Source organism: Apium graveolens, chromosome 3 (assembly GCF_009905375.1).
Source record: "Apium graveolens cultivar Ventura chromosome 3, ASM990537v1, whole genome shotgun sequence".
Classification (NCBI taxonomy): domain Eukaryota; kingdom Viridiplantae; phylum Streptophyta; class Magnoliopsida; order Apiales; family Apiaceae; genus Apium; species Apium graveolens.
In genome coordinates, this window is record NC_133649.1 from 21,514,508 (window position 1) to 21,539,665 (window position 25,158).

General features: G+C 32.6%; 3 protein-coding genes across 10 annotated transcripts; 1 reads left to right on the top strand and 2 right to left on the bottom strand.

The window, feature by feature from the left end:
* The first annotated feature begins 4,673 nt into the window (after positions 1–4,673).
* Positions 4,674–14,923, top strand: LOC141711952 (cationic amino acid transporter 4, vacuolar). 8 transcript variants are annotated; one of them, XR_012571495.1, is made up of 16 exons: positions 4,674–4,874; positions 4,957–5,105; positions 5,412–5,613; positions 5,866–5,950; positions 10,042–10,176; positions 10,255–10,373; positions 10,448–10,544; positions 10,871–11,043; positions 11,151–11,217; positions 11,449–11,607; positions 11,711–11,924; positions 12,044–12,120; positions 12,680–12,788; positions 12,909–12,987; positions 13,091–13,169; positions 14,064–14,112. XR_012571495.1 is itself a non-coding variant. In XM_074514688.1 (15 exons), the coding sequence occupies exons 2-15, from the start codon at positions 4,967–4,969 to the stop codon at positions 14,742–14,744; spliced, it is 1,842 nt and encodes a 613-aa protein (XP_074370789.1). In that variant the 5' UTR covers positions 4,675–4,874; positions 4,951–4,966; the 3' UTR covers positions 14,745–14,923. The 8 variants fall into 8 exon arrangements, 3 of the variants coding, with proteins under 3 accessions (XP_074370789.1, XP_074370787.1, XP_074370788.1); XR_012571494.1 differs by lacking the exon at positions 12,909–12,987 and having other exon boundaries at positions 13,024–13,169; XR_012571491.1 differs by lacking the exon at positions 12,044–12,120.
* A 510-nt stretch (positions 14,924–15,433) lies between these two features.
* LOC141711953 (uncharacterized) lies at positions 15,434–17,795 on the bottom strand. Its single transcript, XM_074514689.1, has 3 exons — positions 17,606–17,795; positions 17,197–17,505; positions 15,434–15,909 (listed from the first exon to the last, which is right to left on the bottom strand). The coding sequence occupies exons 1-3, from the start codon at positions 17,666–17,668 to the stop codon at positions 15,742–15,744; spliced, it is 540 nt and encodes a 179-aa protein (XP_074370790.1). The 5' UTR covers positions 17,669–17,795; the 3' UTR covers positions 15,434–15,741.
* A 1,042-nt stretch (positions 17,796–18,837) lies between these two features.
* Positions 18,838–23,828, bottom strand: LOC141711954 (replication factor C subunit 3). Its single transcript, XM_074514690.1, has 11 exons — positions 23,597–23,828; positions 23,394–23,504; positions 23,246–23,278; positions 22,653–22,821; positions 21,856–22,037; positions 21,214–21,350; positions 20,955–21,053; positions 20,546–20,615; positions 20,372–20,446; positions 19,624–19,669; positions 18,838–19,138 (listed from the first exon to the last, which is right to left on the bottom strand). Exons 1-11 carry the CDS (start codon positions 23,678–23,680, stop codon positions 19,080–19,082), a joined length of 1,065 nt encoding a protein of 354 aa, XP_074370791.1. The 5' UTR covers positions 23,681–23,828; the 3' UTR covers positions 18,838–19,079.
* Positions 23,829–25,158: the final 1,330 nt, after the last annotated feature.

The window sequence follows — 25,158 nt, forward strand, 5'->3', positions numbered from 1 at the left end:
GAGGTTTTATTTGAAGAAGTAATATGTTACAATTACAAATATAATCTCACATATGCATTTTATGATGTTTCACTCAGAGGAAGATATCTTTCTCTCAAGCTCTCTGAAAATGTAAAACCTATTTCTTGAGTAAAACATCTGCTATTACTTAGTTTATATATCACCAAGTTACAATACTTGTTAGACAATACATAACACAGTCTTCGAGGTCCATCAAGATTGCTTCTTTATTCTCTTTCTCATGACGCTTGATAAATGAGGATGAATTGTATCTTGATATATTGCTTTGAATATCCCTCCAATTTGTCTTGCATGAAAATGGAATGTTTCTTTTTCTTCAGCATCCAATATCACATGCAAATTTTGTCTTGGCTTCTCATTTTCTTTTATGAAATTCCCATCAGCCCATGTGTTGTGACAGTCCTAGGTTTTGGCCACTATCATATCACTATCATTAGCCATGTATCTTCTTAGCCATTGATAGCCACTAGCTACAGAACTCCTTAGCCATTGAAAGTCTTTTGCTACGGCTTTCCTTAGCCATTGATAGTCACATGATTAGCAGTTGATATGCCGATATAGATAACATTTGATGATTTCCCTTCATTTAGCAGTTGATGACCCACTTCACTTAATATGAATTACATGACATCAAATATTTACACTTAACCACCCTATTTTAGATTCTCATAGAAAATGTTACAACAACCCTATCAATTGATGTACTACTCCTTCAATGATTATCCCTTAAGTTGGCTAGCTATAAAAGATTACAAGTTATCTTAACATAATTATGCAATGTAATTTGTTTATCATCAGGATTTAGACTTAATTCTTAACTTATTAGATTTTAATTTCAAATAAGACAATTTTATAAAACTACATATTAAGGTTTTGCTCCCGAGTTGTTTAAAAAGGGAAAAAGTATATTATAAGTAGGCAAGTCAAAGTTTTGTAGCGAAAATATATCAAATTTGTATTTATCACCACTTACTTTCGTTTATTTTAAAAAATTCGAAAATATAATTATAAGTAAAAGTGAAAATATTTTATATACTCTACAATTTACACTTACTTCCATTACTTGTTAGGGGGTAAGTCCCTTTAGATCATAGTACCGTACAACTATTTATAAATAATTTTACAAAATTTGTAATATTTAATAAGCCAACTAAATAAACCGACATAATCTTTAAGTAAACTGTTAAAAACTCATAAATTTTAACAATATCGTGATAGAAAGGAAGAGCCAGATGGAGATATAGTGCTTAGCATTGAACCTGCTGCCCCATGATCACCAATAGCAAGTTCCATGGCTAATAGTTCGTAAGCTAGCAACAGGAGCAGAACCCTCGAATATGTTCGAAGATCTCGAAATGCTCTTGCTGCCATTCCATTTGATGCTTCAGTCTCTGATTATGAAGCCACTTAAAATCTAGCCGCTATTGAAGGAATTACCGGGGAACTACAATTTTTTTACAGGCGAAAGATTTATCATCTCTATGGGATTAAATCCCGAGTTATTGTGTGCCTATCATATCAAAAGGGTCGTAGAAAGAGAACCCGACTTCAATTGAGCCAAGTTTTCGATTTCAATCAGGCCAGCAAGCCTAAAAACTCACACTCAAAGGAGGGTAATCCAACTTCCATATCTAATAATAAATTGTTTATCTAATTCTAGAATTCTCGTCACGCTTTTTTCTTTTATTTGTTTTAGAATCACACAGATGTAGCCAAGTGGATCAAGGCAGTGGATTGTGAATCCACCATGCGCGGGTTCAATTCCCGTCGTTCGCCCATCAAAAAATGGATATTTGCTACGGAGACACAAGACAACCCTAGAAGGCTTTTTTCTGCAAGTAATCTCGAGGCTGGCCGCCTATTACACGGCTCACGAACTCTGCTTGGGGCGGGGGTACCTATTATTCGTCGGCGGTCCGGCGCACCCCTACTATACAAAGCCGCCCCCCAACTCACTTAAAGGATGCTGCTTAATTACGAAGGAAATTTTTTATTAATCTAGAGAGTTCCTTTTCATTAAGCGCGTCGAGCCAGGAGTGGACATCATCATCTGCAGACAAAGAAAAATTATGTTTCATCATTAGCTAAAGTGGAATAGTATGACTGGCTTTCCGGAAAAGAAGACGAAACCCGCTTTATCGATATGATAAACATGCGCTGGACTAGACCAGCTAAGAGCTAGATTCGATATTCCAGACGCGACTGCTGTTACAGCACAAAAGACTGGGAAAAGGGAAATAAAGCTCCTTAGCGCCCCGGGACGGGAGTGGGGGACGGCCCTACGCGCAGGTAACAGCAGCACCGGGTTGTAGTTTCTTGTAGCTAAAAAGTTAAGGAGCTATTTCTTGTTCCTGCGGTTTCAAGGAGACAGGAGAAGCTATGTCCCATTGTAGTAGATAGCCCTCTCTTGTAACTAAGGAGTTAAAGAGCTAGAGCAACTGTTGTTAAAGCGTCTAGGAGCGAAAAAAACTCGACCAAAAGTATTAATCGGTAGATTCTTATGACCTAGGGGTTGCAAGTCATTTTGATAATATTAAATAATATTTGCACATAATTAGTTAGTAATATATTCTTCTCATCCATTTTTACACATATATTTTATGGATTCATCTAAATTCTTTAAATTTTAACAGTTTTCGAAACTAACTAAATTTTATAATATAAAAGTTAGCTCCATCCATTAATTTACTACATTATACTTATTTTGTACATTAAGTGTTGACCGATCTAACCATTTTGTCTACTTTTCCAAATTTTCATCTTTAATCTATATTTTTCCTTAAATTTCATGTCCAACTCCAATATAAAAAATCAAGTGGAACGGAGAAAGTACATCTATTATATCTATAATAGAGCAACTAGGGGTTCATTGAGATAATTTAATAATTTAAAATTACTTAAGTACCCCTCATGAATATGTATTAATAAATATCAAATTTAATAACATATATCAATTACATCTAGCTTATTAATTATCAATAATTATATATTTATTACTACTCTATTATTGTATATTAAGAACTTATACTTATATTATATATGTATTTTTATAAGTATAGACTTAAATTCTAATATTATTATAATTTTATATATTTATTATTATCGCATTTAATATATCATATGTAATATTTTACTTATTCCAATTACACTATAAGAAACTATATTTCGAACGAAAAAATAAACATCGTATTTTTATTTAGATACATATAATCCTCGGATTATAATTTGGAATATAAGTTCACAATATTTAATACATACATACATATATACATACATACATACATACATACACACACACACATATACACACATACATACATATATACATGCATATATACATACATACATACATATATACATACATACGTACATACATACATACATGCTTACATACATATATACAAACATAAATACATACATACATATATACATACAAACATATATACATATACACATACATATAAAATATAAGAAATTAAGGTAACTCACATAAATGAACTCAATTTTTTGTAATCGATTAACATGATATTGTCAAATAATGAATTTCCATGTTACACGGTAACAATTAAAAAAATTAAAAACTTTAAACACTTTCAAATACAATTTTTACGAAAATACAAAATTAAAAAGAAGTGAATCTCACATCATACCATATTTTTCAATAATATAACATGTATACATTTTATTAACATATGAGTTTTGAAAATGGATGTGTCTCATATCAGCTATAAAATATAAAGGCCGAAAAAACTCATCCTTAAAATAATTTCTCGTAAGAGAATTTATATTTTATTTCATAAGCACATATACAAATTTTATAATAGTGATGTTAGATCATGCTCGTGCCTCGCACTGGTTATAAAGCTAGTTTTACACTAAATTGACAATACAATCACACATATAATTCCATTAAATTTGAAAAACACGATAATTCGTACCGGGATTCATAAATTTATATTATATTTTGAAACTAATATATTTTGAATTATTTAAATAAATTTAAAAATGTTATTTAAAATTTAAACCGAAGATCTCGTACTTTCGATAATATTTAGGCCCGTATATGAAGTAAACTATTCGTAAACTTGTATGAGTTCAAGTTAAATAAGTTCGCCCGCTAATTTGAATGAACACTAATTCGATAAGCTTTGTTTGTCTATTAATCTTAACATAATTTTTAAGGTGTTTGATTCAAGTGTGCTTCATATTCGGCTTAATTTTGACTCCTACATTAAGTTTGAGTTCGATTTGATAAAATATGATATTTTTAATATTATATATGTATATGTATATATTATTCACAATTTATATTAAAAATAACTTGTTTTCTAAAAAAAATTATATAATGTGCAAGAATTTCACAATGTTCGCGAACACTTTGGTCATGTTTGATCCAAATATTACCGAACTTGAGTTCAAATACCATATTTTGTTCGACAAAAGTAACAAACATTATTCTATTCATTAAAAATTTTGTTCGATTCATTAATAGTTCATCAGAGTTCGGTTCATTTACGGTTTTAATAAATTTAATTTACGATTATCAATATTTAAAAAAAATATACATATTTTATTGAACACATCACGTTGGCACTTTAATAAATTTTCTAAAATCTATAAAAAAATATGTACATTTGGAATCCACGAAAATAATACATTTGAACATACCTCAACACAAAACAGAGATGAATGTAGACGCTTTAAACGATAAGAACATAACAGGGGACACCGTATCAACTATCAATCATTTTTGAGTAATTCAGATGCGGCAATCGGGACTTTTAGAATTTTGTAAATGGATATCAACTTCTATATATAGCCCCATACATTACCGACTTCTCTTCTAATTCTTCGTAAGTTAATTTCTGTGTTTCGTCCTTTTTGATGAATTTCAGATGATTATGTGTGCGTATTAGTATTGATGAGTAGGTGTAGCGTTGTAGAAATGCACAGGGATGGAGGAAATAGGCACTTGTACTCTGGATTTGGATGCTTAATACGGAGAAAGAAAGCTGATTCTAAGGCTCAGCTGGGTGGTCAGCAACTCGCCAGGACACTCACTGCTTTTGACCTCATTGCTATTGGTACTCCCCCCCCCTCTCTCTCTCCCTCTCTCTCCCCCCTCTCTCTCCCTCTCTCCTCTCTCCCTCTCTCTCTCTCTCTCTCTATTTGACATATGGGCTTTAATTTTAAAAATATGTCATAGGTTTTGTGTTTAAGTGGATGCTTATAAGTTATAACAGTCGAAGCTGCTCATGTTTGTAATGTGTTTTGTGCTTATTATGTTTGTTTATGGGTCCTGTTATAGATAATGACCAGCTGCCATTTTACTTGTTATCCAATTCTTTCATTACCTCTGTTTCTATTTAAATTAAGCTTTACTGAATTAGGTATCGGGTCAACCATTGGAGCCGGGGTATACATTCTTGTTGGTACAGTTGCTAGCGAGCACACAGGACCTGCTATTGCTATTTCTTTTCTAATAGCTGGAATTGCCGCTGGACTTTCAGCTTTTTGTTATGCGGAGCTGGCTTGTCGCTGCCCATCGGCTGGGAGTGCTTATCACTACTCTTACATTTGTGTTGGAGAAGGGTGAGGTCAACTTCACATAATCTTAAAGTGCTTCTCATGAATGTTTATATATATCTAAAATCCAGCACAATGAATCTTTTCACTTTTTGAAATACTTGATGTTCTTCAGTTCCCCTATACATCCAGTAATAGAAAGCATGTTGGTTAGAGATTAGTGATTACATTGCGATGCAACATGTTTTATATACATGAGCATGTCTCATCTGGAGATTTCACTTTCTCTTTAACTCTATGCACTCTTATTGGCTCTAGTGTTGCTTGGTTGATCGGTTGGTCGATGATATTGGAATTTACACTTGGTGGCGCAGCCGTTGCTCGTGGAATATCTCCAAATGTGGTATGGCCTATTCAATATCTTTTGATTGTACAATTTATACTTTCGGAGTGAACAAATAAGAAGATGAACGACCTATATGTCATGAGTCACTTGGTATGATCATTCACCCAAATGACTTAATATATGCAAATTTTGCATTGACACGTCTGTCGTTTTGTAATTGTAACCTTCATAGATCCTCAATTATCAATATCCCCATTAATGTAGCAGAAAGTTCATATCATCAATATCTTGGATAAAGCCCCTCTAAGCTAGCACAAGTAATGTAATTCGAATTATAAGCGCGTGTCGTACTAATCTGGAAGAGATTTATTCTTATTTTAATCAAGGTCCTAAAAAATAAGAGAAAATGGTTTTAATACAAAAGTAATTTTTATACGACTGAATGACAGTTTGGAGTTTGGACCCAAGTGTTTACCCTCAAGAACACATAAAATCCCAACTTTTAAACAGTTATTACTTTGATTGAAATTTACTTAATTGACCATTTCAAACCCCTAATGTTACTAAATACTGTATAGTCGGACTTGATCATGACACTTAGGGTTCGATTGTTTAAGAATTTGGATTAACTGAGTATAAATTTAAATGCTAAGGTTTTATGTGTCCGTGCGTCTTAAAATGAGATGATAAATTATGGTTATGCCCGAAATACTACAGGAAGATTTGAACATATCTTGACCAGGTTTACTTTGTAGAATAAAACCTTCACTTAGTATTTTCCATTTACATTATGCAGCTTGCATCTTAAATAATCTGTATAGTTTATTACACATGGAGCACACACTGGGAGAAACTGACAAGCGCAAGAATTTACAAGTAAAAGAATGGGTGGTATATTAAACTGGGCTGCTTTAAAATTTTAAACTTCAAACATATAATGCCACCCTGTTTTCAATTTATTAGGGTAGTAAATATGCCGAGTTGTTGGCAAGTAGTTCAGTATTCAATTCATAAAAACATTCGTGTTTGATTCGAAAGTTATTTACTTTTAAACAGTTATTATTTTAATTAAACTTTACTTAATTGACCATTTCAAACCCCTAATGTTACTAAATACTGTATAATTGGAATTGATCATGACACTTAGGGTTCGATTGTTTAAGCATTTGGATTAACTGAGTAAAAATTTAAATGCTAATTTAAATGCTAAGGTTTTATGTGTCTGTGCGTGTTAAAATGAGATGATAAATTATGGTTATGCCCGAAATACTACAGGAAGATTTGAACATATCTTGACCAGGTTTACTTTGTAGAATAAAACCTTCACTTAGTATTTTGGGAAAATGGATTTTTTCGTCACTCAACTTATCGTATCTTTAGAAACTTACCATTCAATTATAATTTTTTTTCTTTTACTTACTAATGTTAGATTCATATTTTTTTTAGTCACTAACATTAGGTTCGGATTTTATTATTAGCATTATGTCAATTTTTTATAGTATTATTAAAACATAGTGGTAGTCTGTAATATTTTATTGATTTGATATATGTCTGTATCTTTATATATAGTACTTCATATGTCCCCAAGATGTTTACCTCGGGTAATAAGAGTTTGACACACATTTTAAGACTCCTAAAAGATGTAGTTTCATAAATTATTCTAAATTTTATTCTTCTGAATAAAAATTTAACGTTTAAATTTTTATATACAAAAAGAAAATCTTACAAATAAGTTAGAAAACAATGTTCATATGAAAAATACCTCGTGAGAGTTGTTTGATTTAATACCAAATTCACATTAATACAACATTATTCTATTTTTGTGTTTATATATATACTTGTTTCACGATTCTATTAGAATGAATGGGTTTATAGTTTTGATTCTGGGTCGGTAAAAGTTGCATGAAGGAGTTATGATTAGTGATTTCATTGGGTTTTTGAAAGTGTCCATGTGGAAGTTTGGTAAAATATTGATATGTAACTTTTTAATATTTTTAGTACTTTATGATCAGTTTTCTAATTTGATTGTATTGATTTTTTTTTTCTTATTTCCCAAATCTCTTACTTCAATTAAAGAAATCTCGTAGAAATTTTAGTAGTATCTTCTGCCTCGTATATGTAGTAGTCAAATAATCCTCATAATCTTAAAAGACTAAAACAGTTGTTGACTTGTTGCTCCTATTATGATTATATTAGCATTGTTGACAAATTGGGATGTCTCTTCCTAATAATTTTGGTTTTGAGCTTATAATCTCCAATGCTAAAATGCAAAATGGTTGGTGATAATGGTTGGCTATCACCATTTTGTAAAATTTTAGCTAAGGGGTTTGATATACACTCCAATGATATTATCTATATTATGATTATGTAAAGTTATACCTAAGGGCTTTTTTGGTTGGCCAAATATAGCCAACTAAAAATGATTATTTATAATTTTTGCTAAGGGAATACATGGTTGGAGTGTAATTTTTTACATATTATCTAAATATGCCACATACTTGACACCTAGATGCCAACTAGATTATTTAGCTAAGAGTTTTGTAGTATTGGAGATGCTCTTAGTCCCCATCTAAAAAATAATATACGTATATGATCTGATTTTATGCGTCTGTTTACAAAAAGTTGACAAAATGCTAATAATTAAATCCGAACCTAACCTTAGTGAGTAAAACAAAAAAAAGTTATTGTTAAGTGGTAAGTTTATAAACACACAATAAGTTGGGTGACGAAAAAATCCATTTTCCCTATATTTTCCATTTACATTATGCTGCTTGCATCTTAAATATTCTGTATAGTTTATTACACACGGAGCACACACTGGGAGAAACTGACAAGTGCAAAAATTTACCAGTAGAAGAATGGGTGGTATATTAAACTGGGCTGCTTTAAAATTTTAAATGTCAAACATATAATGCCACCCTGTTTTCAATTTATTAGGGTAGTAAATATGCCGAGTTGTTGGCAAGTAGTTCAGTATTCAATTCATAAAAAGTGCATTCGTGTTTGATTCGAAAGTTACTGTCCTGTTCCCGAGTTTGATTTGGGAGGAAAGCAGATGGAATGGAAGTAAAGTGAGCACATTTTCACTTTTATAATTTTTTATGGGTGCTCTTGAGTCTTAAATATGCAAAAAAGCAGAAATATGATTACCATATTTTTCAGTCAAATAGTGGAATGGAAGACGAACAAAGTGAATGAAATTTTCTTAATTTTTTTTTTAAACAACCCTGTAACTTTATATTGATCTTTTATATTTTTTCTACTTTTATTTGCATTTGTTCCTAATAAGACTGGAGGCGGAGGGTATATGAGCAGAACTTGGGCTCAGATTTTGAGCTCAAAATTCTAACGAGCCGTACTTAGACAAGTAATAGTTCAGTTTGTAAATCTTGTGAGCAGCTTGAATAATGCATTTGAACAAATTCGTGATCACTAACAAGCTTGCGGATCTAGCAAGCTTTTATCTTTTCATCAATATCCATCTCAATCTTACACTTGGGAGTTCATGTCACTTTACTTCTCTCTATTCCACTTTGATTTTCTCTACTTTTAATTACATTCGTTCCTAAAAAGATCTAGAGCAAAGGGTATACGAGCAGAACTTGGGCTCATATTTTGAACTCGAAACTCTAAACAAGCAGTACTCAGACAAGTAAATAGTTCAGTTTGTAAATCTTGTGAGCAGCTTGAATAATTCATTTGAACAAGTTTGTGATCACAAAAAAGCTTGCGGGCCTAGCTAGCTTCTAAATATAAAAGCATTAACACACGTTTTTTGTTTAATTTAGCTTGATGAATATTTCTGAACATCAACAATTGAGTTATGTCAAGGGAACTCCTGCTCTCTTCCTAAACTCAATAAACTGTTTATGGACAGTGATAGTTGAACGTATGTTGAACCAAAAATTTATCAAACTTTAAACTATATTAATTATGAAACAAATGCGAACACATTTTTCAACATTGTATCTGAGTCGAGCCCAGTCAAACACTACAATTTCTTAAAGAGCGGAGCCCAAACTCACTGGTGGTACTCAGGCTAATTTCGAGTTTTTTTCCGGCCCTTCATTCTATACACTTTGCTTGAGACCATTTTTTGAGAAATATAACTCTGAAATACCGTATTTTCTGTATATTGCTACATACAGGCATTATTCTTTGGAGGAATGGATAATTTGCCTGCTTATTTAGGCCGTCTTAACATTCATGGTACAGTTGTAGATCCATGTGCAGCAATTTTGGTTTTATTTGTAACTGGACTCCTGTGCACTGGAATCAAGGAGGTACAGTTAAATACTTAAATATACTTTTACAATTCTTATTAGGCTAAAATGCTTAATATAATCAACAACTATCTGCAGAGTTCGCTGGTACAGGCCACTGTTACAACTGTAAATATTGTTGCCTTAATTTTCATCCTTATAGCTGGTGGAATTGTAGGTTATAGAACTGGATGGAAAGGATACCAAGTGTCTAGCGGGTAATTTTTATTTCCTAAATTTGATGAGAAATATGTATTACTACTTTACTAGTCTATTAATGTGTCTTTTATAGGTATTTCCCTTTTGGCATCAATGGGATACTTTCTGGATCTGCAGCAGTGTTCTTTTCCTATGTCGGATTTGATGCAGTAACCAGCACTGCTGAGGAGGTAAAAATTACAAATGATTTGTTGTTTTTCTATGATTTTAGTGGTATTAGAAAAATGATACATAACGTTTTAAGAAAAGATGAAGATGAGTAGCAGCTTCTTAGTTTTTACTATCTCGAGCTAATTAAGACTATATTATTGTTAAGACGGGAAGACCGTGAAGACATGGCTAAATATATTACAGCTTGTATGCATTTTATTTCCCTATTCTGCAAAGTCTTCTCTTCCAGTATAAAATTTAGGTGTACGTTAATCTAGATCTTGTAGGATGCATTTCTCATAGAAGAAGTTTGACCTGAGAATCCTTCTTCATACTATCATGACAGGTGAAGAATCCTAATCGAGATATGCCACTTGGTATTGGCATGTCAGTGGCTACCTGTTGCATTTTCTATATGCTTATTTCTTCTGTGGTAGTTGGTTTAGTGCCATACAATGAATTAGATCCAGACACCCCTATCTCATCAGCTTTTGCTAGCTATGGGATGGGTTGGGCAGTGTATGTGATCTTCCTTTACTCTTATTGTGCTATGTCTTTCCCAATATAGAGGAATTCAAGCTAGGATTTTCTATATGCTACTTTATTTAGCTTTTCTTAAATTGCAGATACATAATATCTACGGGAACTGTTACTTCTCTTTGTGCAGCTTTAATGGGTGCAATTATTCCCCAGGTATAGATCTATTGTTTTTTGACTCAGTCTCTTTATTTTTTTCAATGGACTTCTTTTATTAAGAAATGTACTCTTAAAGTTACTAGAAAGTCTTTCAATTTTTATAGTAGCAACTGCTAACTACATTTAGTACAAAGAGGTCATATTGCTAATTATTAAATATGTTGGTTAAAATTGCCAAATGGACTGAAGAATTTAATCTCATGTTTCTCCATTTCTTCCTGGTTTCAGCCTCGTATCTTAATGGCTATGGCTAGAGATGGGTTGTTACCATCCTTCCTTTCTGACATCAACAAACGTACCCAAGTTCCGGTCAAGGGCACAATACTGACTGGCATCTTTATTGCAACCCTATCATTTCTTATGGATGTTTCAGAATTGGCAGGAATGGTAAGCTAACAATCCAAAAAAACTGTATGTCTGTCTCCTTCTGCTAACCCCCTTGGGACTCGAGGGAGAGTAACATATGTTATTTTGCCTCCTTTCATTGCAGGTCAGTGTAGGTACATTATTGGGGTTCACAGCTGTTGCGGTTTCAGTGTTAATATTGAGATATGTTCCCCCAAGCGAAGATTCTATACCATCAACAGTTTCAGAATATGCCGCTGCTGTCTCATTACCATCCAGCACTGTAAACCAGGATATATATTGGGAAGAATCTGAAGATTCTGTTAGACATCCTCTCATAAATAAAGTAGTTTCCCAAAGTAAAGCTTTATTCCTTCCCGTGCAATTTTATATATTACTAGGACATATGTCCCAAGCACGTGCTCACACACACTAATCTGTTTGCAACTATCTGGGTTATGAAATGCTTACTGGTCAGGTTGTAACTGGAGCACAGAATTTTTTATTCAAGTAAAGCAGAATGCATTACTGTATGGGCCAATTATCATGATTCTGGTAACAAGCATTTCTATAAAATGTAAATTATTCAGAAATTGTAGGTAATAGTTGAGCAACATGTACACAACAAAGGCACCCTTCATAGTTGCTTGTTTGGTGTCTTTGACATACTGATCAGTTATGAAACATTAGTAATTTGTACGCAAAAGTGATCTGAATTATATTATATAAAATATGCCAAGAATGAGTTACTTTATTGTATGCTTTCTATTATTTGGTATATAGAGTCTCGCTTTAATGGGAACCAACTACAAATGAGAACTGGTGATTTATATAGTTGAAATTGATGATTTGACCGCAGATCATTATTGATGTGTGGAACTGTAAGTGGTGATTTGTATTCAACTCTTGGCACTGATTTGCATCCAAATCACCACTTCTCTCAGTTCTCATTTGAGCACAAACCTTGGTATATATACTTGAAATAGCAACACAATATGTTACCTACGATGTACACCCACTCACTCACACACACACACATCCAGTTTGTTCTCATTTACAGACCTAATTTTAGTAATGATTTTTAATAACGGCTTTTTATCCTTAATAATCACAGATGGAGGAGGTGAACTTTTAAGAAGGAGAATCGCTTCTTGGAGCATAGCCCTTATCTGTATAGGGGCTCTTGTGCTCTCATCTGCAGCTTCAGCTAAAGATTTTCACAGGTTTGCAAATTGACCGAAGTCCATAGCTTTACTTACTGGAATTTTTAAATACCAGAAGATTAACTATATCAATCATTAGGAAAACTTTGGTCTATCAACTTTTAACTATCTTGTTTTTAGGTTCTTATTGCGCTGTTCACTGTGATCAGTGATTAGAGAAGAAATAAATATCTCGCACATCGCCACCCTGCTGTTAACAGTATGGTAACTGTATTTTAGTGTTCTAACAATATAGGGTTATAGAATAAGTAGACTCTATGGAAGCAGACGCATCCGAGGTCTCATTTATGATGCTATAACAGTTTGGACTCGAATGACATTTGGACATCATCAAGTATCAGAGTCACAATGACATATTAGAAGAATCACAAAGCCTGAGTGGTATATTTACTGAGTTATATTTATCAAACTGTGTTTGTTTCTTTGTTTTTATATATATTATACACAACAACATAAAAATCAGGTTGGCCTACTACGATCTGCAAGTCTTGCAGAAGGAAGTTAAAAATGATTTTTTTTTATTATGCAACTTCTACTGAAACTAACTGTGAGCCCTTTGCTGTTTGAGTATGCGTATTGCTGAAACAGTTTGGGATAAGTTTGGGAGTGTGTTTTGTTATCTGTGTAGTAATGCTGGAACTATTTCCTTTGTGATACTCAACAAAACTAGATGGTTCTTTCTACTAGGTTGCACATGTCCACCCTAGACTTTGACCATGTTTCAGGTCCAGAAGAAAACCCATACCCACATAATCAGTGCCGACTGCTGAGGAAAACTTATACCCACATTATCATTTTGTTAACAGAACTAGAGAAGCAAACCTCATCTTTTCTTTCTGTTCCATCTCTAATTCTAAACAACAGTAACAATGATTATGCAAATAGGGGGATGACCGTGCCTGCACCTGAATCTAATAACACATTGCCTTTCGAATAGCAAATTCAATTATATCTTACACTAAGTGCAATTAGAAGAGAGAAGATAACTAATGTGATAGCTATATGAGATGGCGTATCCAATATTTGTTTTACAAGGTAATTTTGATATAATAGGGATATTAATATAAGTAGAACACCAACTTGCTTCTTTCGATTTGATTACAGTCTTTGTGGACCTGCAATTTTTACTTGCCAAGTGTATATGTTGTCCGTATATCAGTGTAAAAGCAAGAAATGTTACGAGATGGATCATCATATATCCATTTAGAAGCAACACAGTAGATTTAAATAATGTTCATTTACCATCCTGACTGTCAACATCTTTGACTGTATCAGCATTCCTCGCTTCACTTGTTGCGCAATAGGTGCTGCTCTTCTGTTGTGCTGTTTAACTGCACTGGCCTTCATCAATCAAGATGATGGCATGCAAATCTCAGGGAAAACCCTTGGTAAGCGGAAACATATTAGATGAAGATGATAGCTTTTCGGTAACTGTCGACTTGGATATATATATATATATATATGTGTGTGTGTGTGTGTGTGTATGTATGTATCTGTCAGATTACATTCTGGCTACAAATTAGCTCTCTGTAGCTTCTTCATAGATTTTTATTTAAAAGGAGGATTAAAAGCTTTGCACGGTGCCTGACATTATATCATTTGTTGACTTCTCTACAGGTTTCAAGTGTCCATGTGTTCCTTTTTTACCTGTTGTCTGCATTCTTATAAACACATACCTACTGATAAATCTAGGGTTGGTATCCAGTCATTTACTCATTATGGTATTTATCAATTATTCTTTTACCCTCTCCTTCCCTAAGTCTCATGTTGATATGATATATGTTGGTTCTTGGAATAATCAGGGCTAGCACATGGACTCGCGTTTGTGTATGGCTGCTAGCAGGAGCATTGCTTTATGTATTCTATGGTAGGAAGCACAGCTTATTATCAGGTGCAGTTGTCGTGCCAACTGCCGACTATGTTGATACATCTGCAGCTCATCCGAGAACTGATTAGGATAGCTTCAGGCTCCCAGCAAGTGATACTTTGTTGTATTTTTTGTGATAATGTTATATATCATATCATCAAAGTTGAGGCTGTAACATACAAAAAAATTAAAAGCTTTTGGGGAATTGAACTGTACCTCAGGAGCGGGGACATGTTATTTCAAATGAATACAAGAAACTTATACTTCAGTTTGAGTTGTGGGCTACATCCGTAACAAAGTTTCATCTCTTTTACACTAAACAGTGGAAGTATTTCAAGTTTATCAATAAAATGCGAGACATGATATGATAACTAGAGGGAATCCACTTTTTCCTCAAAAAAAGGAATATTTTTTGATTAAATTTAATACATGGAAATCTAAAATCTGAAATTAAAATAAAAGTACGAGTGCAGTCGTTTAAGATCAATATTTATGCCAATATTTTGTTATTTTCTAAGATATGTAAGTTGTAAAATTGTTTGGACTACTGGTAAGGTGATACTAAAAGGTAAATAGAAGATGATTTTTATACTAAATAGTGATCGAAAAATTGAATGAAATTACACTAGAGAATTACTTGTTCGTTACACAACCACCTTGAAACAGACCACAAACTGGAGTGAATGCAAATAGTAATCATAAGAGTTGTCTCCAATCATAAAGCAGCCAAAGAGAAGCTAGTATATAAAAAAATTACCATCAGATGAAACAACAAAGGTAAAAAAGTCATCGTTTTTCATCATTTCACAGGCAGATTAAAAGTAGCATTGATCAAGGGGTCAGAACATTATCTTCCAAGGTGAAAAAAACCACCATTTCGTCCCATGTTTCTATGACTCTTGCCTTTTGTATCAACTACTAAACAAAACTAATACAGACTCAAGACCGGATCAAGAACTTGAATACATGACCTTCAGCTTATATACTGCTAAGAAGATAAAAACATGAACTGATGAACATAATAGTTGGGCACACAAGTCTTGAGAGTAAATGCAGACAACAGGTAAAACATCAACATCATCGACGTTACATATTGGAGTTGATATACAAGAGCAGTGCTGGAAGGTTCTCAAGGACTAGCGTGAACGTCGCCCCGATCACGAAAATTATAAGAGCAGCAAGCAGTAACTTTCCGATGTACAAAAGACTAAGTGGTTGTGATGTCTTCTTTGCAGAAGAATAGCCTTCACTGCCCTGCAAAATGATACAGTAATTACAAAAAATTTCGAATATGATAACCCATGAAAGGTTAAGAAATTCTAGATGCTATCTGGGGTTACAAATCAACCAAGACTAAGCACAATGCTCAAGGCCTCTCTTGCCTTAATTACCGGAGAAGTTGCATATTAATTTTCAATTGATTACCACAATATTAAAAGAGTAATAGATTACCACATTCTTAAATTACATCTTGATCCCTAACATACTTGGTTGTGACTACATGACCCTATTGTGGTTTAAAATTGCACATCTTTATAGTTATAGTTTTTTAGTATATCGAGTATAACACTACTCAAGTGTTAAGATTAACTTCATCAAAGGGAGAAACAGTAATTTGATTGACTCGATTCCAACCGGGACAATTATGACATTCTATCTTTCTTTTTTAACTGTTCTCAATATAAATACATCATCGTATATATTTGTTCGCCTATTAGATCCCAGGCTCCAGCACAATGTCCAATATAAATTAAAATGTTTGTTTAACTATTGTTCAGATTACTCTCATTGGTAGCTGTAATAAGTTTGGATATGCATAAAAAACTAATCTAAAGCAATCTAAAAGTTTGGGAAAACTTTTTTTTTCCTTAATAAGTTTGGGACAACTTACTTCCACTTCCTTGAGTAAATAAAAGATGTAGTTTCACATACACGATTCAAAAAATATTTATACCACCCCCCCAAAAAAAATATATACTTAGCATTCACAACTATGTTTGTCATGTCCTTCAAGTGGAGAAGATAACTAAATTTGGTCTTGGCCAATGACTAGGAGATATCTCAAGATACTTATTTGGTGATATAAAGGTCACTGAATATAAATGATGCAGCCAGTGCAATCCAACTTGCAGTAACGGGAAAATATAGTGATTTGTGCTTTGTTTGCGTAAGCAAGTCTTTAACGTTTGTTGTATTAAGGTGTAAATAGCTGTCGGATTGAGCTGACAAATATAGTTGTCGTATTAAGCCGACAATTGTTACTTTGATCATTAAATTCGAAGAATCTTCTCTAATGCTAAGAATTATTCAAAGAGGTCATGAAAGGCGACAAATTCAAGTAATACTATGTATTCCAAGAAATGATCACAACCAATTGTCACATATGTGTCTGTCTTGACTCGCATTCAAGAGGAGCATAATAGTATAACACAGCACAAGTCAATTAACCAAATAAAAAAGATAACATCAGTTGTGCATTTGCAAAAGCATTAGTAGATAAATTGAAAATCACGAGAAACGGAACATAAAAAAGGAAAATACCTTTTGTTTTCTTGGTTTGTGAGGAGCAGATTCTCCTTTTGCAGAAGCGGTAGTGTGTGAGTGAGTGTCGACAACAGTTTGTAAAATCCAAGGAGGAGCATAGTTTACAAGAGTAGCGGTAGGGCCGAAACTGATAGGCTCCTCCCCGGGCTTAACAGCTTCGATATGGGAGGCAAGTAGAGGGTTTGAATTATGAGGGGGATTATCAAGAAGCAACTTCTTGTTAATGAGATTCACTGCAAAAGCAGCATCAGTGCCCTGTGCGAATCGTCTGGTTTTGCCTGAACTCTTGCATACCACTTGAATAAACTAGATACATATGACAAAGTAGAAATAAACAAAACCCCAAGTTAGAATCAGTTGTACTAAATTACAAAGTAGAAAATTGAGCTAGGGCAAGAAGACTTACAGATGGTTGAGGAGAGTCGTTGTCGAGTTTGAGAGCTTCAGGTGGTTGTTGTTGATTGTCCATTGTAGTTTTACAGAATTGAGAAGATTGATGATGATGAAAGAATGGATATGTAGCGATCAAGAGTCGGTGACTTTGAATATTAATATAAAAAAAATGCAACTTCCCCAAATGGGATATATATGCCAATTTACTTTCGGCCCCAGTCAGTCTAGTAGTATGTAGTTTTATGTTTTATCTTCATATATCGGATATTTCAGTCACAATTGATATCTTATATATAAACTTAATACTCCGTTAATAGTTGGTACTTATCGGTTCAAGTTCGTAAATTTTTCAGAAATTAGTAATTTTTATTAATTTTGTATAAGAATAGGTTAAATTTATCTTTCATCACATAAATTACCCTATTCACATTCTCCTAAATTACCAATTCACCATTAACACATTATTTGGGATAAAATTTGAATAACCAATTTGATACATTTGTCAATACTCTTAATTTTTTGCTTGCTACTACAATTCTTTTCTTTTGATAGTACAGGGGTCCCAAACTTATGTACTCTTCATTTACGAGTACATAAGTCGTATTAGGATTAATCGAAAAATGTGATGTAATTGAAAATCATATTGAAATCAGTCTGGATTTCAACAACATTGAGTTTATACTCACCGAGTTTTGTAATGTAAATGTACAAGAGATATTATTACAATTATAAAATTTATTTAAAAAATTCCGATTCTACCATTAAAAAACACTATACATTCAGGCAACCCATGAACAATCCCCCTAGGAACCTACTAAGGCGCATTTTTCTCTTCAAAATTTTCGTTTCATTCTTTATTTATATCATCCTATAATTAATATTTAATATTTTTGGTAATATCATTTTGTCTATTAAAAAAATTGATAAATTCAAGTCACATGTGTTCTTGATGAAACAAATTGCAAACTAATTATTGGAGATTGTTCCTTACTAGTATAACCTCACTTTCATATTTGGATTTAAATCATTAAATTTTATAGACTTCTCCTTGCCAGATTTTAGTGAACTTAAAACTGTGTTTAGATATACAAATATAATTTGACTTTCTTTTTTTCTTTTTAAACTATTATCATCTTCACTCCAAATATCACCAGCCTTTGATTTTTTCTATTTTGAAGTGGTGAAAACAACAGGGAGGACGCCTCACATTATCAGCACCAAATCCAATGCATGGGGACCCCAAAATAATATTTGCAACATCTTTATAATATCCAAGATAATTCAACATGCAGATGCAGTACAAATTGACAAATCTCAAAGGAGTCATTTGGGTCCAGATAGAATCTAAAATTCATCACAGACTGGAAGAAAAGAAAGAAGATAAAATGGCTATCTTGAAATTTGAAAAATGCAGGCTCTTCCCTTTATCTGCCAGTAGCTGATATTTAACTGACTGACTTTGTTGCTAGTGAAAAGGTACTGTATCCTTATCCAAATGTGGAGATAAGGAATCCCTTGTAGATGCTCATGAACTTGGCTACAAATGCTGAAAAGTCAGAACAATGTGTCAAACATTAGAAAACTCCTGGATCCAGCCAGCTCTGAATTCATACCTAATTTCTATTTTTACTTTGGATCTGTATCTAATGTCAGAAGCTATATTATCAACTAAATATAGTGTTAATCTGATTATAAGCTATGTTAACAGTAAGAATGTGTGCCTGATCTACACATGTTCAGAGAAAAGAAGCCATGCCTAAATAAGTGGCGGCTCTATTAGACAAGCACTAGAGACTTAATTTCCTAATATACTAATAATGGCAACACTGGTCAAGCTCAAGATGTAGTTTCTTTCAACAAAAAAAACGGTAAAGATGTTGACAGAAAGTATCTGCTTATTTTGTTATGTATTCAGTATATATTAATCATCACATCTCAAACATATGGAAATTTACTAAAAACCTTCCAAAGTCTCATTCCACATGATGCACCACAGGTAATATTAGATTTCAGAAAATTTGTACATGGTACCTTCAATGTGAAATATGGCTTTCTGTCCAAGACGCATCCGGTGTTCCTGTAGTCAACAAGAAATGCAACTTTAATTAACATTTTCATAAGGGAGATATTTATTGTGATTGTGCCGAAAATCTAGTAATTTGCAAAAAATAAAAAAAGGTTAGTAAATTGCAAAAAACTAAAATCTTACCAATTACTGTAATTCCTTGTCCAACTATCACTTGATAATATTATCTTGGCACGTCATGTAAGAACTATATATAATATAAATCATTAATTTCTTTGTCTCTTTTATTCTTTGTCAATTGATGAAGTCCACACAGTTGAGCCCTCAACAGTTTTTTTGCACTTAACTTGGGAGGCCAACATACTCACATAGAAGACGCTCTATAAAAAATTGTTCCTTAAACAAAAGCAAGGCTTCAAGATAAACTACCAATTCCCGTGACCGAGGAAGAATGTCTTGACATCTATACTCTAGGGTGTCTCGAATAGTAGTCTCATGCAGGGTAAACGATTGAACCACCTTTTTATTTAACTAGGGGTTCAAGTTTCAAAATACTCGTAATAGATAAGCTGTCCTAGCAAAATCTAAAGAATATTACCCAAAGAATTTAGCAGAACACATAACTTTAGCCTGTAGGATCATCCAATTCTAGTCATTACATATACTTTGGACGTGGGAACAAAAAAGAGTGATAGAATATAAAGATGACGAAGATGGATGTGCCAAACTGAGGTAGAGCAAAAGATAGCTTACATAATATGCAGCCCAGTGACAAACTTCATGCTTCAATTCAGCATCCAATTTCTTCAGTAACTCGTAAAGCAACCTCTGAATGAACAGCAATGAAAAACATCAGGCAAGGTAATTGTGTTACAATTCTAGGAGGAAATTGCAAGGGGAAAAGAAAAAAAAAATAAAAACACTGACTTTTAGAATAATTTCTGGAGGAATGCAGTTACTTAGAAGCTCATACACCTTCCCACGGACCTGGAACAACCTACAGCAATTCAAGCAACAATATAGGGGCTAAAGCTTAAGTTTATGGCAGGCAAGATACAAAAATAAATAAGTTAAAGAGATTAAGACTTAAGAGTGTTTAATAATACAAATGAAAAACTCATTTGTTGAAAATGTACACACTATGTTAATTGTAAAGTTTTCTTCGCATCTCAGATATCAACTAAATTTAGTTGTGTGCTGAGCACGTGGTCCACCTTTCAGATCAATTAACTAAAAAAGATCCAAACTGAGAACATTTTGTAAAGTCTTTGAACATTTTGTAAACGTTACGCCCTTCAGGAAAACAAAATTAAATACGGATGGATCAATGACAAACCTTTTAGGGCTCTGCTCCTTCATAATATCTGATGCTATTTCCAATACATATGCCTCCCAATCCATTGCAGGTATTAACTGATTGTTAGTAAACGGATACCTAAGAAAAAAGTGACATGAAAATGACTTTCAAAAGAGATCGAACATAACTAAAGGAAAGGAATAAACATTACAAAAAGATATCCAAAAAACTACCTAGCAGTGACTATAATAATTCGAAAAATGTACAAAACTTCAACAATATAAACACGGATCTTAACTGTTGGACCCTGCAAGTCTCAAATGATAATATAGCTCTCCTTAAACTTCGATTTGATTTCTCTGCAATGCGAGCAGCAAATCCAAACGGAAGTTGCAGCCCTTCTTTCTTTCCGATGAATTCCAAAACTTCTACAATCTAGTAAAATATATACACATAGCATGTTTTATTATAAGCAATTTAGCAAAAATTAACGATTACTTACCCTCTTAAGAAAAGTTTGGAAAACAAATATTATCCTTGTATTAGTTATCTATACTGGAGTGTGAATGAACAAACACAAGCCACAGCCACCGTTACTATATCTAATTTCTTTAACATCTATATAGTTTGAAAGTTGATGGCAAGCAGATATTGACTAGAAGGAACGATAAAAAGTTTTTATCATCATGAAGATAAAAGAAGGGAAAAACAAATGACTCCAAAAAAATGTAAAGGCTAAATATCATGAATAAGCAAAAATCAATAAAAGGAACAGAACAACTGAAACAGAAAATTGTTTTGAACATATCCAATAACTTCTAGGCAAAATCGTGGGCATCAGCATACAATAGAGTCGCTTCCAATATTTCATGGCAGCTCGGGACTATTAATTGATAGTATATGTTTCTGGCTGTGTAAGGATATGTGAAACAGCACTAACCTCTTCTTCTTTTGGAGCATTAATCCGTACATTCAAACAACGAGAACGAACTGCTTCAGTGACCTTTGAGGAGCTATTGCAGCACAGAATAAGGCGGCATGATGCACTGTATTTCTCCATTGTTCTTCGTAGAGAATGTTGTGCTTCTCTTGAGAGTTTGTCAACCTCATTAAGCACAAGAACTGAAAAAAATCATCAATTTAGGAAATCAATGTATAATACCTAATACTCAAGGAGAAGTATGTACATAGAGTCATAGTATCATAGATCATAACAAGATCCAATGCATAGAAATTAGTACAATAAATTTTCGTTTTCACTGTATTCTATACAGGATTGCAGAATACAGCTCCAGTGTGCAGTGAAAATGTGATAAGTAAGCCTCTTGAATTAAAGAGTAATGATATAATATAAGATATAACCTTGATGAATTTTTTTTAATAAATAATTCGTAAAAAAATACGAGAAACAAGGGACATTTTTCATATGAAGGTAAATTTGTGTACATAACAAGCTTCCAAGTCAGTCATATAATAAACATACATAAATTTATTACATAGAGTACATATTTCATTAGTACACTGAAAGCTTAAAGGAATTAATCTTGTGATACAATCTAATATACTAAGTCAGAATTTAGTTAAGAGTTTTCGTCTTTTCAATGATAATAAAACACATTATATGTAATGACCACAGGTAAATGGTATACTGTGTCCTCATTATTCCATTATGCGGTGTAAGTAAAGCTTCTAACACCGTAGTAATTAGTGTACAGATGCAATAATTTAACCAATCACCTTTGAATCCTTTCTTCCCTTTCGTGTCAATTGGTCTGTTCTTTGCCATTTCTTTGATAATCTCTTGAACAATATATCTGTCCTGGAATCCTGCATCACTGGGATTTAGTTCCACATGATGAGTGCTGGATAATGTGGTAAGCTCTAGATCGAGAGTTCTGCTTCCAGCCTGAAAACAAACATGGACATAACTAACCATATTAAATAAATAGATAGTAATCACCTGTAAATTGGTCTGTAATGCCAATTCATTCAGAATTCGAAGACAAAGCTCAAAAATATTTAAGGCCTTAGTGATAGTTTATACATTATCAATTTACATTTAAGAATAGTTTTTACAATTTTCACAATAAATTATGTAATGTGGGTTAAGTTCTATGGAGACCGCACCCAAATTGGAGACCATTTATATTCTGATTGCAGAACACTGTATGTTTGCACACTATGTTTTGAACGCATCTCACTTGCATAACATATATGGTCTCCAATTAAAATGTGGTATTCTCTATATAATTATAAATCACCTTTATCTCAAATTCTAGAAAGCTAAATATTCGAAATTTTAGAAAGAATTAAATACCGACAATACTTACATCAACTTTCCAATTCTTATTCTCAACCTTCACCTGCACGAAATTAACCAAATTACAACCTTTATCATCCATCCAAGAATCAATCAACAAAAAAAAATCCCAATTTACAAAAAAAAACTAAAATAAGAATAACTAAGAAAAGGGGGACCTTTTCGACACTAGCACCAAACATCTGTCTAAGTAAAGCCATAATTAGGGTTTTCTTCCCAGAGCCTGATGGGCCATAAAACAGCAAATGCGGGCAATCCTGCTCCGTAACCTATACATACACATATGTAATTAAAAATCAATTTCAAAACCCTAATTTTAATTTAATTATGATAATAAAGCATAAAAAGAAAGGGAAAGTACCAATTTCTTGAGATTTTGAGCAACATCTTGATGAACGATGACCTTGTCTAGGGCTTTGGGCCTGTACTTGTCTACCCACAACATTATTGTAGCCTTCAATTAAGATTTAGTAAGATCTGGAGAGTGTGCACTGTATGTGTTTGTGTTATTGTGTGCGTGAACAGTCAAGTTTTGGCGCCAAAGGGGGAAAGAGGGGTGTATGAGTATGAGGAGATTGTTGTGAGCATTATATCACTCGACCCTGCCACACTCGGGGAGTCAACAAATTCATTTTTGTTTATTTACTGCAAAAAAAAAGGAGCAAAATTAATCAAAAATATAACTTTTTGAAAAATTATTTTTAATTTTACAAATTTCTGAAAAAAATGCAAAAATATGATTTTACTTTGAAAAAATTTGTAAAAATATGATGTTGCATAATAGATTGAAATTTAGTTTAAATTATATTATTGTTTTAGGTTGCATTCTAGGTTGCATTTTATGTTACATTTTAGGTTAAAAATATGGTTGCAATTTACGGAACATATTTTGCAATTTTTTTATAAATTCAAGTTAGCAAACGTGATTGCAAAAATGGTTGCACGTATTTTTTTGCAAATATTTTTAAAAGTGATAATATTTTTGCAAAAAAATTGTAAAATTAGGGTATTTATGAAAAAAAATCCTGAATTAATTTTAATAAGAAAATTTATCAAAAATGTTATTTTTCTAAGTTTTGCAATTTTACTATTTTCTGAAAATATTTGAAAAAATACGGTGTAATCAAAATTAACCAGACATGTAACTAGTTGTATTGAGTTTTTTTTATGTTCGCGGTTGAATATAGTCATACTGAGCTTGCAGAATCCCGTCGAGATTGCGTATACTTGAATTGATACACATAAAAACCGTATGTTTGCAAAGATAATTTGAAAATAGCATTTATTAGATAAAAACTTAGAAAAACATTTTTTTTACAATTTTTTTAAAAAAATGATAGTACTTTTGTAATATATCTTTACATATATATTAAAATATTGTATCCTTATATTTATGATATTATATTATCAACTAAAAGTTATTAATTAGAGTTTAATGTTTTATGACAGCCAAAGTTTGAAGGAATTCGCCTAAGTTGAACAAAAATCATTAGTGAATCCGAATTTATTGGGTTGCACGAGTATTAATAACTGTCTGGGACCTGACTTGAGTTCTAGATATCAGAAATAGGCGATTTTACGACCCATGTAAAGTTAACATAATTTTCTACAAGCGGTCCAACATCAAGCATCCAACTGTAAAAGTTTTGGGATTTTATTTCTATTTATTGGAAAAATATTAAAACTCTTATATTAGGGTTTTAAGATATATTGTATGTAACGCCTGGGAAATATTATGTAATTATTTTTATCAATAAATAATTGTTATGTGATTTTTATGTGAATTTCGGTGAATTATTTGATAATTGATATTAATATTTGGATGTTTATTTCTGATAAAAATGTAGATATTTTAATTTTTAATTATCCAGAATTAAATATAGATAATTTTGGTATTTTTCTGGTAATTTTTGGATTACCATA

What these genes read in the sequence shown, in the direction of transcription:
- LOC141711954 (XM_074514690.1), bottom strand. Translation starts at nt 23,680, where the DNA reads ATGTTGTGGGTAGACAAGTACAGGCCCAAAGCCCTAGACAAGGTCATC. An exon ending in CTCCAGAAATTATTCTAAAA is followed by an intron (nt 20,447 to 20,545) that starts GTCAGTGTTTTT and finishes CTGTTCATTCAG; the next exon opens with AGGTTGCTTTACGAGTTACT. An exon ending in AGCCATATTTCACATTGAAG is followed by an intron (nt 19,139 to 19,623) that starts GTACCATGTACA and finishes CTGACTTTTCAG; the next exon opens with CATTTGTAGCCAAGTTCATG.
- LOC141711952 (XM_074514688.1), top strand. Translation starts at nt 4,967, where the DNA reads ATGCACAGGGATGGAGGAAATAGGCACTTGTACTCTGGATTTGGATGC. An exon ending in TAACCAGCACTGCTGAGGAG is followed by an intron (nt 10,545 to 10,870) that starts GTAAAAATTACA and finishes CTATCATGACAG; the next exon opens with GTGAAGAATCCTAATCGAGA. An exon ending in AATCTCAGGGAAAACCCTTG is followed by an intron (nt 14,177 to 14,405) that starts GTAAGCGGAAAC and finishes ACTTCTCTACAG; the next exon opens with GTTTCAAGTGTCCATGTGTT.
- LOC141711953 (XM_074514689.1), bottom strand. Translation starts at nt 17,668, where the DNA reads ATGGACAATCAACAACAACCACCTGAAGCTCTCAAACTCGACAACGAC. An exon ending in ACGACTCTCCTCAACCATCT is followed by an intron (nt 17,506 to 17,605) that starts GTAAGTCTTCTT and finishes ATATGTATCTAG; the next exon opens with TTTATTCAAGTGGTATGCAA. An exon ending in ACAAACCAAGAAAACAAAAG is followed by an intron (nt 15,910 to 17,196) that starts GTATTTTCCTTT and finishes ATCATTTTGCAG; the next exon opens with GGCAGTGAAGGCTATTCTTC.